Raw genomic sequence first — 19,515 nt, 5'->3', positions numbered from 1 at the left:
CCGTCTCAAAAAAAACACAAATATTGCACGTGTTGGTTTATTTTTCTGACTTTCATTAGAGCTAATAACCCTGCCCCTTAGCACTGTTATGAGGATTCAATGAGACACCTACCCTCACTTAGCATAGGCAGTCAATAGATATTGGGTCTCACACTGTATTCTCCATTTTAGTTTGTTTTGTACATCCTTCACTCCCTACGTAGTATGTGAAAACATCTAGAATGGTGTCTACTCAATTAATACTTGTAGAAACTGAATTTGTGGCTAAGACACTTATACCTAGCTTCCCCAATATACTACCAATATACTACCATTGCTTGCAATAATAAGGAGGTAAAAGAACAGGGATTCCGGTTGTAATGATGCCAATCTTCTATACTTAAACTTTTTTTTTTTTTTCTGAGGCAGAGTTTCGCTCTTATTGCCCAGGCTGAAGTGCAATGGTGCGATCTCAGCTCACTGCAACCTCCACCTCCTGGGTTCAAGCAATTCTCCTGCTTCAGCCTCCTGAGTAGCTGGGATTATAGGCGCGTGCCACCATGCCCTGCTAATTTTTGTATTTTTAGTAGAGACGGGGTTTCACCATGTTGGCCAGGCTGGTCTCAAACTCCTGACCTCAGGTGATCCACCCACCTCAGCCTCCCAAAGTGTTGGGATTACAGGCATGAGCCACCGTGCCCAGCCTTAAACTTTAATATGCTTACAAATCACCTGGGGATCTTGCTAAAAATAGATTTTAATGCAGTAGGTCTGAGGTGAGGCCCCACTTGTTTAGCAAGCTCCCAGGTGATACTAATGTGGATCACATCTTGAGTAGGAGGTTCTAGAAGGTGGAAAACAAGGCTGCAAAAGCTTGTTTATCACCAGTAAGCCAAAATACTATACTAGGCCTCCAGGCTGAATGAAAGTAAGTATCTAGTGGACAAATACCTACTTTTAATTTCAAAGTAGGTAAGTGGAGACTGATATCTTTATTATTCGGGCCTGTGAGTATCAGATAGTGCTGAGAATTATTTATTTATTTAGTGCTGAGATTTAACAATGGAAATTCAGTGCTTCCACATCAGAACTTTGAAATCAAGTTCCTCGTATAAATCCGTGTACCCATAATTTGATTAGGGGTGCTGAGCTAGTCTGTCAAGGGCAAACTTTATCTAACATACTGGCCTAAACTATGCTGATAATAAAGTAGTACAATCAAGACTTAAATAGGATATTATTTTTCACTTATCACAATGGCAAATTTTGAAAAAATGCCCAGTGTTGGCAGAGGGGAGTGAAAGGAGCATTCAAGTACACTGATGAGGTGGGTGTAAACTGAAACAACTTTCTTGGGAGTGATTTATGGAACAAAAGCCTCAAAAATATCCCATCCTTTGACTCACTAATTCTACTTCTAGGACTGTCTCCTAGGAAAATAGTCTGAAATGTACACAAAGATTTCTGTACATAGACATTAATAGCAGCATTATTTATAATAGTATAAATATTAAATATTAGGACTCTCAGCTCCATCAAAAGGAAAGAAGGTTAATCTCAGAAAAGTATTTGATTCTAGGGTCTTTTCCTTCACTTCAGGTCTTTCTTTTGAATGTTTAGAAATAATTTAAAATCATTTTATTCTAAATATTATATAACCATTATAAAAACAACTATATAGAGGACTAAATAGATAAATATAGTATATTCTTGTGATATTGTAGAAATGCCTATACCATGAAATTAATAACATTAGGATGTAGAAATCAGGTCTGTGATTACTTGAGATCAAGAGTAGGGGAAACTGACTACACAAAGGTATGAAGAAACTTTCTAGAAATGTTCTGTATTTTGATTGAGATCAAACTTAAAATGTGTGCATCTAATTATATGTAAATTTTTTTTAAAACCAGGACACAGTTTTTTTATTATTATTTTTTGAGAGGCAGTCTTGCTCTGTTGCCCAGGCTGGAGTGCTCAGCTCACTGCAACCTCTGCCTCCTGGGTTCAAGCAATTCTGCTACCTCAGCCTCCCGAGTAGCTGGGACTACAGGGACTTGCCACCACGCCCAGCTAATTTTTGTATTTTTAGTAGAGACAGGGTTTCACCATGTTGGCCAGGCTGGTCTTGAACTCCTGAGCTCAAGTGATCCACCCACATTGGCCTCCCAAAGTGCTGGGATTACAGGAATGAGCCACTGCACCCGGCCTATTTTTATTATTATTTTTCTTGAGACAGGGTCTCTCTTTCACCCAGGTTGGATTGCAGTGGCGTGATCAAGGTTTACTCTAACCTTGAACTGCTGGGCTCAAGTGATCCTTCTGCCTCAGCCTCTTTGGCTCTATAGGTGCACACCACTATGCCTGGCTAATTTCTTATTTTTTGTAGAGATGGGTTCTCACTATGTTTCCCAGACTGGTCTCAAACTCCTGGACTCAGTCAGTCCTCCCACTTTGTCCTCCCAAAGTACTGGGATTGCAGGTGTGAGCCACTGCAACTGCCCAGCCACAATTTTAAATTTGGAGTTAAAAAATATACAGAGAGGTAAGGTAGAAGAAAATATACCAAAAACACTAATGGAAGTTATTGCTGGATCATGGGGTTATATTTTCCTTGTATTTTCCAAACTTTGTATAAAGAACATGTTCTTGGTGTTATAATCACAAAAGCATGTGTCATTCTCAAAATTAATGGCAATAGTAACAACATTTGTACATGCTTTCCACTGACAAGAGCTTCATCTGGTAACTCAAGCCACTTGCATTACAATTCTCTGCGGTAAGATTATTGTTTCTGTTAACTGTCAGGAAAACTGATGACCAAGTAGGCCAAAGGCAGCCACGTGAGTTAGCATGATGAAGGTTACTAAATGGGTCATCTATAAACAAACGGTTGTCTTGAGAGGCCCCATATATCATGGCTTTCCTCAACTTACCATAAGTATGTGACTGTTGCCCACTCACAATTGAGATGGCAGCACCTTCCTCCAACTGTTGAATTTTTTCTGACAAAACGAGGTTTTCCTGCAGCACTCTGACCAGTTTTTGCTTCAAACTTTCCTTTAGATTAGAAAACAAAATACAAATACATTAAGAATCTGACATTCTAGGCTGGGCACGGTGGCTCACGCCTGTAATCCTAGCACTTTGGGAGGCTGAGGCGGGTGGTTTGCCTGAGCTCAGGAGTTCGAGACCAGCCTGGGCAACACGATGATAAACCTGTCTCTACTAAAATACAAAAAATTAGCCAGGCATGGTGGTGTGCACCCATAACCCCAGCTACTCGGGAGGCTGAGACAGGAGAATTGCTTGAACCTGGGAGGCGGATGTTGAAGTGAGCTGAGATAGCGCCATTGCACTCCAGCCTGGGCGACAGAGCAAGAATCTGTCTCAAAGAGAAAAAAAAAAAAAAGAATCTGACATGCTAAGGTGTGTTTAGAGAACTGAAAGATCTTTTCCTCTATTTAGTGATAAACTCATCCTTTTCTCACTAGAATTTTAATTCGTTGGTAAATACAGCTCAAATGCAGTAAACAAATTTATTACATGGACTAGCAATCTTTCTTATGAGTTATCTACTACTCTTGCAGAACAAACATTTGTCATTTTGACAAATGGCCAGCATTCTTAGTGATCTATCTAAAGTTTCTAGAACTGAACTTGGTGTCTGAAAATCCTCTAATGTTAAGGCGGCTAAGGCTGGGTGCAGTGGCTCAGGCCTGTAATCTCAGCACTTTGGGAGGCGGAGGCAGGCGGATCACGAAGTCAAGAGATCGAGACCATCCTGGCCAATATGGTGAAACCCTGTCTCTACTAAAAATACAAAAATTAGCTGGGCATGGTGGCGTGTGCCTGTAGTCCTAGCAACTTGGGAAGCTGAGGCAGGAGAATCGCTTGAACCTGGGAAGTGGCGGAGCTTGCAGTGAGCCGAGATCGCACCATTGCACTTCAGCCTGGGCAACAGAACAAGACTCCATCTCAAAAAAAAAAAAAAAAAAAAAGAAGAAAAAAGGCGGCCAGGCGCAGTGGCTCATGCCTGTAATCCCAGCACTTTGGGAGGCTAAGGTGGGTGGATCACCTAAGGTCAGGAGTTTGAGACCACCTCGACCAACATGGCGAAACCCTGTCTCTACTACAAATACAAAAATTAGCTGGGCATGTTGCTGGGCACCTGTAATCCCAGCTACTTGGGAGGCTGAGGCAGGGAGAATTGCTTGAACCCGGGAGGCAGAGGTTGCAGTGAGCTGAGATCGTGCCACTGCACTTGAGGCTGGGTAGCAGAGCAAGACTCTGCCTCACGAAAAGAAAATAAAAGAAAAGAAAAGAAAAGAGAAAAGGGAACAAAGCATGGGGATATGACTTGCTTCTTCCTTTCCTAGAGCCAGCAGGCTGATGCTCTAGAATGGCCCCTAGCCCCTGGTTCAGGGCTCTCAGCTCCCTTAGAAGGGAGGAAAGACAATCCCAGATACATTTGCTGGGATCAAACCATAACCTTCAAGAACATTATCCTAAACATTTCCACTCTAGAGTTTTATGGAATTTTTGTTTGTTTCTTCTCATTTCAAGTCTTTCTTCAGAATTTTTGGATTAGGGTTAGGATGAGGGAGTCATCCCTGCAGAACTTCCAACTTGTCCCTGTCCTAGCAAGTTTTGTATTCCTGCTGTGCCCAGACTTTTGCCATATTTTGGTTAGGTGTTCATGGTGATGCTGATCATTAAGGCACAGAGATGTTGTAATCCTGCTGCTCTGTCCTTTTCTAAAGGGAGATGAGAGGGGCATACCATGTCATTAGGGACCAGCTGTGCAGCCTCCTTCAGTTCAAGCTCCCTCCTGCAGAAGGCTTTCGTCGTGTCTTCAGGATGTGAGCAACACCTCGCCTGAGAAGGCGCCGGGACTACCAAAGACGGAAGCAAATCTCGGGCAGGACCTGCCAAAAATTCAGGATGGGCACACCGGCCAATCTTAAAAGCTAAAGCACAGCATTCCTAGTCAGTAACTACCAGCTCTCTGGATTAAATAGGCTAATCTATTATCTCCTTTTTACCAGAATTTAGTAAGTGGCAGAAAGAGGTATTTTTAAGAGGACAAGAAAGTATATCCTACATACTCTATGGAGAAACAACAGCAGCCCCTTGTGAGTGCATAATTCCTTAGTCATTGATTAGTGGCCCTGGGGATAATTTCCTACAAAATGGGAGCAATAGGTCAACATAAGAAGGAAAATAACTGTTAGGATTTCTTCTTCTGTATGTCCCTTTAGACATTTTTTAAAAAGTTTTTTTAACCCCAAACAACTTTTAAGTTTCTAGTTTTTTTGTTTTTTTCGTTTGCTTGTTTGTTTTCTGAGACGGAGTCTTGCTCTATTGCCCAGGCTGGAGTGCCGTGGTGTGATCTCGGCTCACTGCAAACTCCACCTCCCGGGTTCAAGCAGCTCTCCCGCCTCAGCCTCCCCAGTAGCTGGGATTACAGGCGCATACCACCACGCCTGGCTAATTTTTGTATTTTTAGTTGAGATGGGCTTTCACCACGTTGGCCAGGCTGGTCTCAAACTCCTGACCTTGTGATCGCCCGCCTCGGCCTCCCAAAGTGCTGGGATTACAGGCGTGAGCCACCGAGCCTGGCCTGCCTCATGTCTCACTTCTATCTATACCTGGCCTGTAGTCCAAGGGTCATAATAACCACTCCCTAGCATACACCCTCAACTCTCTGACAAAACTCCAATTCTGGTTAAATCCAACCGTCCACGTGTTCCAAGCCTACACCAGAGCAGAGGAACATAGCTGGAGAAAAAATGCATCTGTTCTGACCTTTCTCACTTTAAACTCATGATCACTATTGTAACTGCGCCCTTAGTGGTGCCCAGTTCTTCTGATTTTTTTTTTTTTTTGACAGAGTCTCGCTCGGTTGCCCAGGGTGGAGTGCAGTGACACAATCTTGGCTCCCTGAAACCTCCGCCTCCTGAATTCAAGATATTCTCCTGCCCCAGCCTCCCAAGTAGCTGGGTCTACCCACCATGCCCAGCTAATTTTTGTATTTTTAGTAGAGATGGGGTTTCACCATCTTGGCCATGCTGGTCTTGAACTCCTGGCCTCAAGTGATCCACTGGCCTTGGCCTCCCAAAGTGCTGGGATTACAGGCGTGAGCCACTGTGCCCGGCCTCTCCTAATATAATACTCTGGCCAATTTACTCTTCTATTCTCTGAGACAAATATTTCACATCTCTCTTCAAACTTCCAACACCTTCTCTTCCTTCCTTACTGCCAGGTGCCAACCTCCTTTATTTCCCTGAGAGGCAATCAAATAAAACATCTACATGATCACACCATCAAATCTACCAACTCTCCTGTATCTGTATTAATAAATTCTCTGCCTTCCTTCTTATTACAATAGATGAACTATCTGTGCTTTTTTTTTTTTTTTTTTTTTTGAGACGGAGTCTCGCTCTGTCACCCAGGCTGGAGTGCAGTGGCGCAATCTCGGCTCACTGTAAGCTCCGCCTCCCGGGTTCATGCCATTCTCCTGCCTCAGCCTCCCAAGTAGCTGGGACTACAGGGGCCCGCTACCATGCCCGGCTAATTTTTTGTATTTTTAGCAGAGACAGGGTTTCACCGTGTTAGCCAGGATGGTCTCAATCTCCTGACCTTGTGATCCACCCGCCTTGGCCTCCCAAAGTGCTGGGATTACAGGCGTGAGCCACCGCGCCCGGCCACTATCTGTGCTTTTATTTAAAACCAGCCTCTCCACTGGTGGACTGGATTCCATTTTCTTGTAACGGTCCCTTTTCTTCCTGGCATCATCAGTTTTCCGTCTACTAGATCACTTCTACCAGGATCTCCTTGACCCCATCCCCTCTCCAGCTAGTTCCATTTCTCTGTTTCCCTTTACTGCAAAACTCCTTGAAGGGGCTGATATGGGTTGGCTGTGTCCCCACCCAAATCTCATCTTGAATTGTAGCTCCCATAATTGCCACATGACATGGGAGGGACCTGGTGGGAAGTAACTGAATCATGGGGGCGGGTCTTTCCCATGCTGTTGTCAGTGATAGTAAGTCTCATGAGATCTGATGGTTTTATAAAGGGGAGTTCCCCTACACAAGCTCTCTTGCCTGCCACCATTTAAGACGTGACTTTGCTCCTCATTCACCTTCCGCCATGATTGTGAGGCTTCCCAGCCATGTGGAACTGTGAGTCAATTAAACCTCTTTCCTTTATAAATTACCCTGTCTTGGGTATGTCTTTATTAGCAGTGTGAGAACAGACTAATACAAGGGTTGTCTATATTCAGTAACTTTAGCGCCTTGCTTCCAATTTTTTTCTTGAATTCACCTCAGTGAGGCTTTCATTCTCATGCATCCCCTGAAGCTGTTCACTAATGTCTTCTTCATTGCCAAATACCATAATCGCTTTTCAGTCCCAGGCTCCCTCCCTCCCTATCAGAAGAAGCATTTGACCTAGCATTGATCACTCCCTCCTTCTTGAAACACATTCTTCACTTGGCTTCCAGGATATCACTTCCTCTTGGCTTTTTCCCCTCTATCTTACTGGCTGCTGCTTTCTCACTCTCCATGATGGTTTCTCTTTATCACTTCTAATTGTTGGAGGGCTCAGGACCGGTCCTCAGATCTTTTTTCTATCTATATTCACTCTTTCCGTGAGATTTCATCCAGTCTCAGAGTTTTACTGTCACCCGTACACTTATAATCTCCAAATTTATATTTCCAGCCATACCTTCTTCCCTAAACTCTGGACTAGTATGTCCAATTACCAAATTGGCATCTCTGGAAAGTTTTAATAAGGCATCTGAAACTTAAGATGTCCAAAACCCAACTCTTGATATTTATCTTAAAATCTGTATCTCCCATTCTTTTCCATGTTAGTAAATGAAAGCTCTGTTCTTCTAGTTATTCAGACTCAAAACCACAGAATCACTGTTGACCCTCTTTCTCCCACACTTCATCCTGGATCCATCAGCAAACCATGGAGTGTCATCTTCAGAACATATTCAGAATCTGACTACTTCTCAGCACCTCCACCGCTATCTGTCTAGCCCAAGCCATCATCATCTGTTACGCTGATTCCAATCTCTCCAAAGCATTTTAAAAAAATTTCTACCCTGCTCCCCATAGTCTATTCTCAACCCAACATCCACAGTAATTCTTAAGTGAGATCACATCACTCCCTTGCTACAAACTCTCCAACTCCTTCTGATCTCACCCAGAAAAAAGTCTGGCGTCTTTCTTACTTCATCTATACACTCTACTTTCTCTGCTGAGGCTGCACTGGCCTCCCTGAGGTTCCTTGTACATGAAAAGTATGTTCTAGCCTCAAGACTTTTGTATTCATTCCCACTGTCTAGAAAGTTCTCCTCCCAGACCCACATGGCTTACACTCCCACTTCATTCAAGTCTCTACTTTTATGATGCCTCATCAGAGAAGCTTTCTGGACCATTCTATCTAAAGCATCGCCTCCTCCTTATCACACTCTATGCCCTTATATAATTTTTTCACAGCATTTACCATAACCTGACATATATTTACATGCTAAAATGTTTATCATGTGTCTTACCCCGTGAGAATGTAAGCTCTATGAAAGTAGGAACTGTCTTCTTATTATGGTAAAATATACATGGAACTTTATTTTGTTTGCTACTTTATCTCCAGAGCTAGGACAGTGTCTGGGACACTGTAGGTGTTCAATGAGTTTGGTTGAATAAATAAATAACAGAAGAGTGATCTCTGTCACTAACTCTGAAACTAACTTCTGTTTTGTTTTCAAGACGGAGTCTTGCTGTGTTGCCCATGGAGTGCAGTGGCCCGATCTTGGCTTACTGCAACCTCTGTCTCCCAGGTTCAAGCAATTCTCCTGCCTCTCAGCCTCCTGAGTGGCTGGGATTACAGGCGCATGCCACCATGCTCAGCTATTTTGTGTGTGTGTGTGTGTGTGTGCGTGCGTGTGTGTGTGTGTGTATTTTTGGTAGAGACGGGGTTTCACCATGTTGGCCAGGCTGGTGTCGAACTCCTGACCTCGTGATCCGCCCGGCTCAGCCTCCCAAAGTGCTGGGATTACAGGCATGAGCCACCGTGCCTAGCCTGAAACTAACTTCTTCTGAAAGTAACTCAGAACAGAAGTGACTGTGAGTAAAGACTAGATGTCCTGGGATGCTGCTTAACTAAAATAGCAAGTAGCTGCGATGCTCACTTTCCTACAAATTTTCCCTAATATATATATATCATGTTAAACTCATACCCTACAGATTTCTGGAGGTTCCAAGGACCACTGGTGACCCTAAAATACAACTTAAGAAATGCTAACACAATTTCAGAAGGGTTAATTCCAAAATTTTCAGTTATATCTTCTATCTTCATGCCTATGAAGAAGACCTGTAAACTGACAGGAAGCTGTTACCTGAACTAAGCTTCAAAAGCCTTCCAGTGCTGGAGTCAGGGTTTGACAGAGAAGTTAGTAAGTCTCCACAGGAATGTGAAGCGGTGGCCTTTATGTCATTTGAAGGCTTTATGCTATATTCTTGATAGTTCTTGCTTCTTTGAGGCCTTTTACCAAGACTTCCATGCAGGGATAGAGTTTGAGAATAACAACTGTCATAATTTTCCAGACCAACATCTGAAGGTAACTGATAGGGGTGGATCTGGCTAGAATCACCCACATCCAGGCATTTACTCAATGAGGCATCATGGGTAAGATGAAAAGTATCAGGTTTTGGTATCAATTCCTTTTCTGGAGAAGAACCTGAAGACTTATTGTCCAAAAAAGATACTTGGTACTCTTCTCTAGTCATCTTCTCTGGGGATCAGACTGTGGACTGATGAGGCGAGTAGTGTCTGAACTCTGAACACCACCAAGGGAAAAAAACAAAACATGATAAGAATTCTTTGTGGCCTAGCTGGGAGTACCTCTGTTCACTGAACATACTCTCTGTCTGCCAGAAACACCTCTCAGGAAGAGGTGGTTTATAATTCTGATCAATGGTAGCATAAAGTGATGAAAGGACGGAACACCACCACCACCACCAATAAAATGTGGGACTTTTGTGTAAACAGTAAAGAATCTATAACATTCTGGAGACAAATTCTGTTTGTCTCTTTCTTTCTTTTTCTTTCTTTCTTTTTTTTTTTTTTTGAGACAGGGTCTCACTCTGTCGCCCAGGCTGGAGTGCAGTGGCGCAATCTCAGCTCACTGCAACCTCCGCTTCCCGGGGGGAAGCGATTCTCGTGCCTCAGCCTCCCGAGTAACTGGGATTACAGGCACATGCCACCATGCCCAGCTAGCTTTTGTAGTTTTAGTAGAGATGGGATTTCACCATGTTGGCCAGGCTGATCTCCAACTCCTGACCTCAAGTGATCCACCCACCTCGGCCTCCTAAAGTGCTGAGATTATAGGCATGTACCACCATGCCCTGCTAATTTTTGTATTTTTTGTAGAGATGGAGTTTCACCATGTAGGCCACGCTGGTCTCAATAACTCCTGACCTCAGGTGATCCACCTGCCTCGGCCTCCCAAAATGCTGGGATTACAGGCATGAGCCACTGCGCCTGGTCCGAAAAAAAATTTTTTTTAATTAGCCAGGTGTGGTGGTAGTCCTAACTACTTGGGAGGCTGAGGTGGGAGGATTGCTTGAGCCCAGAAGTTTGAGGTTACTATGAGCTCTGATTGTGCCACTGTACTCTACTCCAGCCTGGGCAACAGATTGAGACCCTGTCTCAAAAACAAAAAAAATAAAAAAGGAAGTGGGAAGAGAGAGAGAGAACGAACTGCCTAGAAATCTATACCCATCTAAAATACCCTTCAAGAATGATAGTGAAATAGAGGCATTATCACACAAAGAAAAGCTGAAAGAGCTCATCAGTAATAGACCTACATTAAAGTATGTATCACTGTAAGGCAAAGGAAAATGATATCAGAAGGGAAGCCTGGGAAGAAAAAGGAAGTGAGCAAACAGTAGTAAATAAATGGATAGACTTAAATCTACACTGACTATATAAAAAATAATATCTTGTGAAGTCTTTAAAAATATAGAGAATTAAAATTCATAATAACAACATATAAGTCAGGAAAGATAAATGAAATAAAGAACTGTAAGGTTTTTGAATTATCCAAAAGAAGACTTAAGGTATTAACAATTTAAAAATTATGGGCCAGGCGCGGTGGCTCACGCTTGTAATCCCAGCACTTTGGGAGGCCGAGGCGGGCGGAGACCACGGTGAAACCCTCTTTACTAAAAAACAAAAAATTACCGGGTGTGGTGGCGACCTGTATCCCACTACTTGAGAGAGGCTGAGGCAGAAAAATTATGTAAGTTAGGGATACATATTATCATTTGGGGAATAATACTAAAAGTATAGAAAATGTATATAACTTATAAACTAGTAGAGAGAAACAAATGGATGAATAAAAAATAATAAATACAAAAGAAGGCAAGAAAGGTAAGAAAAAGAATAGTCAGTCAATGCAAAAAAAAATAAGAACAAAGGAGGTCAGAATATGCACTCTTTAAGCAGAAAAGTCTCACAGGTTACTAATCATCCAGGACAGTCCCTCACAAAAGCAGAAATTAGTTGACTAAATAGGGCCCCCATATTGAGACATCTTAATCTCCCAAATCCCATCACATCCAGACTTCTCTGATTAGTGTGGGGGAAAAATACTCAGTGAGCAAAATATTTACCATCTTCCTGGTGATTGTCACTTGGCATCTCCCTTCTTGCTACTTCCTGTGTCTAAAAAAAGTTCGAAAGTTTAGGTAGAAGGAAGTCCATGTGCATTCAGATGTAAGCTTATTAGACCAGGGGTTCAGAATACCTTGCTATTAATGGGAAAGACTATACTTGCAAGCTAGGGAAACAGACCTTTAAGCAAAGGTCCAGTTTAAGTCTATTTTAAAACAGTCACAATACAAGGAGATTCCAGAGTTGCTTGAATATCCTTAGCAGGTAAAGGACATAGCAAACAATGACTGTACTTTCTCTGCCTTAGATAGCTCATAGAAGGTAGATGAGGGCCACTTTCCAACTTTGCTTTTTCGTTTAAAGGACTCTCATGCTTATTTTACCAGCTGGTAAAGCTATCGACCACCATAGCTAAGGGGGTTTTAATAGGCTGAAAATTAATCTGAGGCATAACTAGGCAAGGACTGAAGCAAAACAGAAAGCCATCTAGGGTTTCCTTTTTAAAAAATTATCTTCTGGCCGGGCGCGGTGGCTCACGCTTGTAATCCCAGCACTTTGGGAGGCCGAGGCGGGCGGATCACGAGGTCAGGAGATCGAGACCACGGTGAAACCCCGTCTCTACTAAAAAATACAAAAAATTAGCCGGGCGTGGTGGCGGGCGCCTGTAGTCCCAGCTACTCGGAAAGGCTGAGGCAGGAGAATGGCGTGAACCCAGGAGGCAGAGCTTGCAGTGAGCCGAGATCGCGCCACTGCACTCCAGCCTGGGCGACAGAGCAAGACTCCGTCTCAAAACAAAAAAACAAAAAAACAAACAAAAAAAATTATCTTAAAGTATTCAGTGTCTTTTTGGTAGTCATGGAGAGAAAGAAATCCCACTTCCTTATTTCTTAAACTAAAAAGATACAGCAAACTATTCCATTTCCTTTTTTCTCACTTCAAGAAGTAATTTCAGACAAGTGTTTTTGTTTGCTTTTTTATCTAAGAAGTGCTATTTAACTGGAGATTGCAATACTCTTTGTCTCCATTTCCTTAAGTCAATATGGTTTTAAAAAATGGTAACTGAGATCATTTCTAAGTCATCCAAGTAGAATCTCCAAAAACAAAGAAACTGATTAAATGCTTATCTTTTTAAAAGATGAAGGTAGTCTCTACCCAAACTGAAAAGAATAGTACTAACTTTTTACTAATTCAGTCTTGATTATCCAAATTATGGATTAATCAGAGCCTTTGCTGCTTTTCTTTCTCCTCCTGGCTATTTTCTACAATTTTATTGCTCATAAATGTATCAAAGAAAGGGAGAAGGTGAATATAAAGTAGTCAGTTCTGCTCCTTGTATCATATTCACTCACACAAACAAGTCTTACATAATGGTTGCACCCCTTCTGTCACCAATTTTTTCACTAAAACCTTATTTTTCACTCCTCCACTATCTTGCATGATCTCTATCTTCCCATTGCCCACAACTTCCACGCCATCTTTACCCCTTAAACTTTACTTTTTCTGTTATACTGCAGAGGCAGCTTTGGGAAAGTCATACCTAAAATGTAAGACTCAGTATTAAAGGGTGTAGGTAGAAAATGTAAGAAGCAAGGCAATAGGAGATGGAGATATTGGATAGAGGGGAGAAAATTTAAAACCAGCCAAAAACTGTTAACAGTTGCATTCTTGTTTGAGGACCAAAATGCCTGTCATAGATATGCTAAAGTTATATGTATAAATATATGACATTAGATAACAGGTTAGTGTGAGAGAGAGGGAAATGGGAGATTGAAATTAATGGAGAAGGTACTCTGCATTCTGTCCTGCCCTTTCCTTTAAAAGGGTCTAAAATGCCTTCATCAAACAAGTCCTCTGAGACCTTCATAAATAATTGAGGGCCCACTGAATTATCAATATTAATCATTGACTAGTCAACAGATCAGCAGGAGAGTGAATACATTACCTGTGTCCCCAGTGGGAAGGTGTCTAATTTCTGATCAGGTGTATCATTGCCCTGAGTTGCAGAAGTACTTAGGGAATCCTTTATTTCCCAGTTGGGGAAGGGAATAAAAAGTCCTTTGAGTCTGTGTTAAAAGAAAAAGCAAACAATGAAGCACTCAACGACCAGACTTCAAAGGCTGGAAGTCTAATGGAAAGATACTAAAAGGAAAGTCACAAGACTGAGTGCTAGTTCTGGTGCCACCACTTGGAGACCACATGAATTTGAGCAAATCACTTAACCTCTCTACATCTCTTACTTCATTTGGAAAACAGAGATGATAAAATCTAAACTGCCTATCTCTTAGGGTTGAGCCAGGTTAAAACAGGATAATGGATATGAAATAGCTTCAGAATTTATGACGTGCTCAACAGAAACTGAGTGGAAGGCAAATATTTTGCACATTTCCTAAGCGAATAAATAATTAACTTTGATACCAATTCAATAATCTCCAACTACAGGGGGAGATGCTGGGAATAGACTCCTGGCATTACACATCTCCAGGGTACTAATCAGCAGTCAGCACTGATTGACCATTTCAAACCAGCCTTTTTCTGCCTTGCTTTCTCTCTTTTGTAAAAAGAGAAAACTAAGCTGGGCATGGTGGCTCACGCCTGTAATCCCAGCACTTTGGGAGGCTGAGGCGGGCAGATCACTTGAGGTTAGGAGTTCGAGACCAGCCTGACCAACATGGTGAAACCCCGTCTCTACTAAAAATACAAAAATTAGCCGGGCCAGGCGTGGTGGCGCACGCCTATAATCCCAGCTACTCAGGAGATTAAGGCAGGAGAGTCGCTTGAACCAGGGAGGTGGAGGTTGCAGTGAGCTGTGATTGTGCCACTGCACTCCAGCCTGGGTGACACAGTGAGACTCTATCTCAATAAAACAAAAAACAAAAAAAACAAAAAAAAAAAAGAGAGAGAGAGAAACCAGTCAGGACCTATTTCATGGAAAAGAATGCTAAATCCTTAGGTCTCCCAACGTATTTTTTACAGTTTATTTTGTTTTATTCAATTGTAACTAATGCTATTAGAGAGATTCTTGTTTTATCTTGTTTTTTGGTTACCACACAGAGAATGTGGAAGTATCATCCCCTACTATTTATAAAATCCTTGTAAAATTATTGATTAAATTAGTGATAGGGCTGGAAATATTCACTATGAGCTTAAATATATTTATTAGTAGTACTTTAGGCTCTGTATATATATTCAAACTTCTGGCCAGGTGCGGTGACTCACATTTGTAGTCCCAGCACTTTGGGAGGCTGAGGTGGGTGGATCATGAGGTCAGGAGTTTGAGACCAGCCTGGCCAACCTGGTGAAACCCCGTCTCTACTAAAAATACAAAAATTAGCCAGGCGTGGGCGCCTGTAATCCCAGCTACTCAAGAGGCAGGAGAATCGCTTGAACCCAGGAGGCAGAGGTTGCTGTGAGCTGAGATCGTGCCATTGCACTCCAGCCTGGGTGACAGAGCAAGACTCCATTTCCAAAAGAAAAGAGAAACAAAATCTCATTAGTATTTTGCAGTTCACGTTTCAAATTTTGATGTTAGTTTAATACATATATTCACAAAAAAGTGACAAATTTTAACTATTTTTCCTGTTTTATAATTTTATTGTTTACCAATATTTTTACTGTGATTAGAAAAATTATTTTAAAAATAAAAAGTAAAAATAACAAAAACTGTAGCCTAGTTCTGGCCACTTTGGAAACTGTTATCAAGAAGAGCCTGTCAGCAATTCTATCACAGGCGAGGCACAGTGGCTCGTGCCTGTAATCCCAACACTTTGGGAGGCCCAGGCGGGTGGATCACTTGAGCCCAGGAGTTCAACGTCAGCCTGGGCAACATAGCGAGACCCCCATCTCTATTGAAAATACAAAAATGAGCCAGGAGTAGTGGCATGAGTCCCAGCTATTTGGGAGGCTGAGGTGGGAGGAACCCTGAACTTGGGAAGTCGAGACTGCAATGAACCAAGATTGTGCCACTGCACTCCAGCCTGAGTGACAGGAGTGAGACAAGAATGACAAGAAAGAAAGAATGATTCTATTAGGTTGTCATATTTGTACAAACGTTTTTCCACTCTTGATCAATACATTTATTAATGTATAATTCTGGGATTTGGAGTCTTCTGGGGGGACTTGAATGAAAATAAGAGTTTTGCTTTTGTTTAAGGAACTTTTTTCCAGCAGGATTATGTAAGAAGATAGTATCAAGAACTTGGGACTTTGTCAAACAATGTGCTCTTATGCTCACTTTCATCTACTGGTTCTGGCAACAGAAAGCCACTACAAGCCAGTGCAACTGAGAGTAGACAGTGAATAAAGCCAGCCTCTTAAGAACCAGCCCCTCCATCCATTTGGGGCTCTAAGATGCTTTCTATTTCTGAATTGCCTTCTGGGACTGAAATGTCCTACTTAAACACAAGATGCTCTTCCAACCACTGGACTCGACAGAACTACTTTTCTGCAAGTGACATGAGCTATCAACCTTTTTGTCCTCTGTTCCCACTGCAGTAGTACTACAGAAGAAATAAAGTGAAGCAGAAACTGCTAGTTGTAACACAGCTTTTGTGTGAATGAGAATGGTTAGTAGGCTGTGACTTTGGGTTCAGGCCTCCTCTTACTCTTATCCTGTGGAACAAGACTTCGCAGGTGTTCAAGACCCTGCTCCATCCTGCTTTTCCTCCCACAGCACATATGCTCTTTTCCAGATTCACAGGTTCCTTTTCTTTCAACCTATGTCCTGGTTCAAATCCCCTACTGCCTGAACTTCTTGCTGAGTGCTCTCATAGTTCTCCTGGGTTTTAGCTATCACTTACATCTGAGTGACTCTAAATCTAAATCTCTTAACTCTGGTCTCTCTTCTGATGTCCAGACCTAAATTTCCTGAACAGCCCCCAATGAGTACGCGCACACAACTAAAAAGTCAATATTTTCTTTTTTTTTTTTTGAGACAGAGTCTTGCTCTGTTGCCCAGGCTCTGGAGTGCAATGGCGCAATCTTGGCTCACTGCAACCTCCGCCTCCCGGGTTCAAGCAATTCTTCCGCCTCAGCCTCCTGAGTAGCTGCGACTACAGGCATGCACCACCACGCCCAGCTAATTTTTTTGTATTTTTAGTAAAGATGGGGTTTCACCATGTTGGTCAGGCTGGTCTCGAACTCCTGAGCTCAAATGATCCGCCCACCTTGGCCTCCCAAATTGTTGGGATTACAGGAGTGAGCCACCACGCCCAGCCAAATATCAGTATTTTCTAATCAAACTCATTATCTTCACTTCCAGGCCTACTTCTGCTGCTGGTGCCTCCCCCAATCTTGTTATTGGCATTAATATCACCCAATCACTTAAGATACAAACTTGTTATTTGACTCTTACTCATCTGAAATCTAAATTACCAAGTTCTACAGAATCACTCTATGACTGTGGGAGAAGCTTTATTTTAATTGAGATATAATTCATATATCATACAATTCATCCTTTTATGGTGTACAATTCAGTGTTTTTTAGTATATTCACAAAGTTGTACAACTATCACCACTATCTAATTCTAGAATATTTCATCACCCCCAAAATAAACCCCATAGCTGTCAATCCTAATTTTTCCCTCCCTTCCATCCTCTGGCAGCCAACAATATACTTTCTGTCTCTATGCAATGGCCTATTCTGCAAATTTTATATAAATGGAATCATACAATATATGACCTTTTTGTCTGGCTTCTTTCACTTAGCCTGATGTTTTCAAAATACATGTTATAGCATGTGTTAGTACTTCATTCCTTTTTAATGCCTGAATATGGATATATCATATTTTGTTTATTCATTCTTCAGTCAATGGCTATTATGAATAATGCTGCTTTCATTCCTGGACAAGTTTTTGTATGAACATAGGTTTCCATTTCTCTTAGGTATATATATCTAGGAGTGGAATTGCTGGATCAAATTTAACTCTATGTTTAACTTTTTGAGGAACTGCCAGACTGTTTTCCAAAACAGTTGCACAATTTTACTTTCCTACCAGCGATGCATGAGGGCTCCAATTTCTGCACATCCTTGACGTTGCTTTTTTTTTATAGCAACTTTTTTAATTGTAAAAACTATTTTATTTTTTATACATGTTACTTCATCACTGGATATTAAGCCCAGTATTCAGTAGTTATCTTTTCTGCTCCTCCCCTTCCTCCCACCCTCCCAGCCATTGCTTATTATCTGTCCTTTTGATTCTAGTCAGCCTAGTGGATGTGGTATCTCCTTGTAGTTTTGCTTTGCATTTCCCAGATGAATAGTGATGTTGAGCATCCTTCATGTGCTTTTGGCCAGCTGCATATCTTCTTTAGAGAAATGTCTATTCAAATTCTCTGCCCACATTTTTTTTATGGGTTGTTTTTGTCTTTTTGTTATTAAGTTGTTAAGAGTTCTTTATGTAGAATGGGTTGAGTACGTTAGCTCATGCCTGTAATCCCAGCACTTTAAGAGGCCGAGGTGGGAGGGTCACTTCAGGCCAAGAGTTCAAGACCAGCCTGGGCAACATAGCAAGACCTTATCTCCACAAAAAATAAAATAGCTGGGTGCAAAAAAAAAAAAAAAAAAAATAGTGGTGACATACCTGTAGTCCCTGCTACTCAGGAGGCAGGAATATCACTTAAGCCCAGGAGTTTGAGGTTGCAGTGAGCTGTGATTGTGCCACTGTACTGCAGCCTGGGCGTGCCACTGTACTGCAGCCTGGGCATGCCACTACATTCCGGTTTTTAAAAATACAGAATGAACGTTAATTAGATCCTTGTCAGATATGCAGTCTGTAAACATTTTCTCCTATTTTGTGGTTTGTCTTTCCACTTTGAGAGTGTTCTTTAAAACACAAAAGATTTTAATTTTTATGACGTCCTTTGGTTGTTTTTTGTGTCATATCCAAGATACAGGATCACTCTTGAAAAAAAAAACCTGATGCCTTGCTCTGCCACTATTATGACTAAGTATGTCATATACAACAATCAAGAAAATGAAGCAATTTGTATTCTGAGATTATTTTTTTCTTGTCTTATACTTCAGTTTATTTTATTCTTTTTCTTCAGATACAAAATATATCCAGCCCTTAATTCCAAAAGCAAATGTAATTATAACCTGTTGTCCAGCCCAGGTTTGAACATCCATATAATCAATGCGATACAACAATTTGTTTGAAAATTGTTTTCTATTTGTAATAACACAGAAATGGCTTTATCATACAGATACAGGGGCAAGTAACTAATAGCTACTTCTACTACCAGTAATCCCAGCTGGATGAGGCTCCACTTCACATGTTTGTACAAACACCCTGCAATCAATGGGAGGCTGAGATCTGGCCAGATCCCCTTCAAGGAAGGACTTGCTGCCTAGCTGCTGGAGGGCACTTCAGCCCTTTGCTCTTCATTCGGAGTCTGTCTTAGCTATCAAGAACCATCTCCTGATGCCATTCTTTTCCAAGGACAGTTTACTCCCCATGACAGAGCTAGGCAGGGGTACAAAGGCCCAGGCATTTCAGCCTAGTAAGGGACATTCTGAAGGAAAGTTCTTACTCTAGAGCTCTTTCTCTCTGCTTAACCCTCTTTCCTCCCCTTCCTCTCAGTGTTAATCTCAAATAAACATATTGTACCCCAGATTCCACTGAGATAAAAATATAAGAGCAGAAATAACTTGTCTTTCACTAGTCTCCAAAACCATTTCTTTTCCATTGCTAATTACCAATAAAAACAACACAATCCCTGACATTTAAAATATTAATATGTAACAACTATTGCAGATATGATAATTATTAAAGGAAATTGGTGAGGTGTTTTCCCATCATGAACAGACTCCGTGTAATCTTAGTAACCTTGTATTTTTCCCCCTTTAAATAATAG

General features: G+C 41.7%; 1 protein-coding gene across 1 annotated transcript in view; it reads right to left on the bottom strand.

Annotated features, from left to right (window-relative positions):
• Positions 1-19,515, bottom strand: part of LRRC36 (leucine rich repeat containing 36) — a 53,549-nt gene that overhangs the window by 3,520 nt on the left and 30,514 nt on the right. The window contains 5 exon segments of the mRNA XM_032157643.2: positions 2,916-3,039; positions 4,762-4,907; positions 9,386-9,826; positions 11,664-11,715; positions 13,607-13,727. Of these exon segments, the coding sequence (XP_032013534.1) occupies positions 2,916-3,039; positions 4,762-4,907; positions 9,386-9,826; positions 11,664-11,715; positions 13,607-13,727 (884 nt within the window).

This window comes from Hylobates moloch, unplaced genomic scaffold (assembly GCF_009828535.3).
Source record: "Hylobates moloch isolate HMO894 unplaced genomic scaffold, HMol_V3 SCAFFOLD_6, whole genome shotgun sequence".
Lineage (NCBI taxonomy): Eukaryota > Metazoa > Chordata > Mammalia > Primates > Hylobatidae > Hylobates > Hylobates moloch.
The sequence above is the reverse complement of the archived record's forward strand: the minus strand, read 5'-3'. Positions and strand labels throughout refer to the sequence as shown.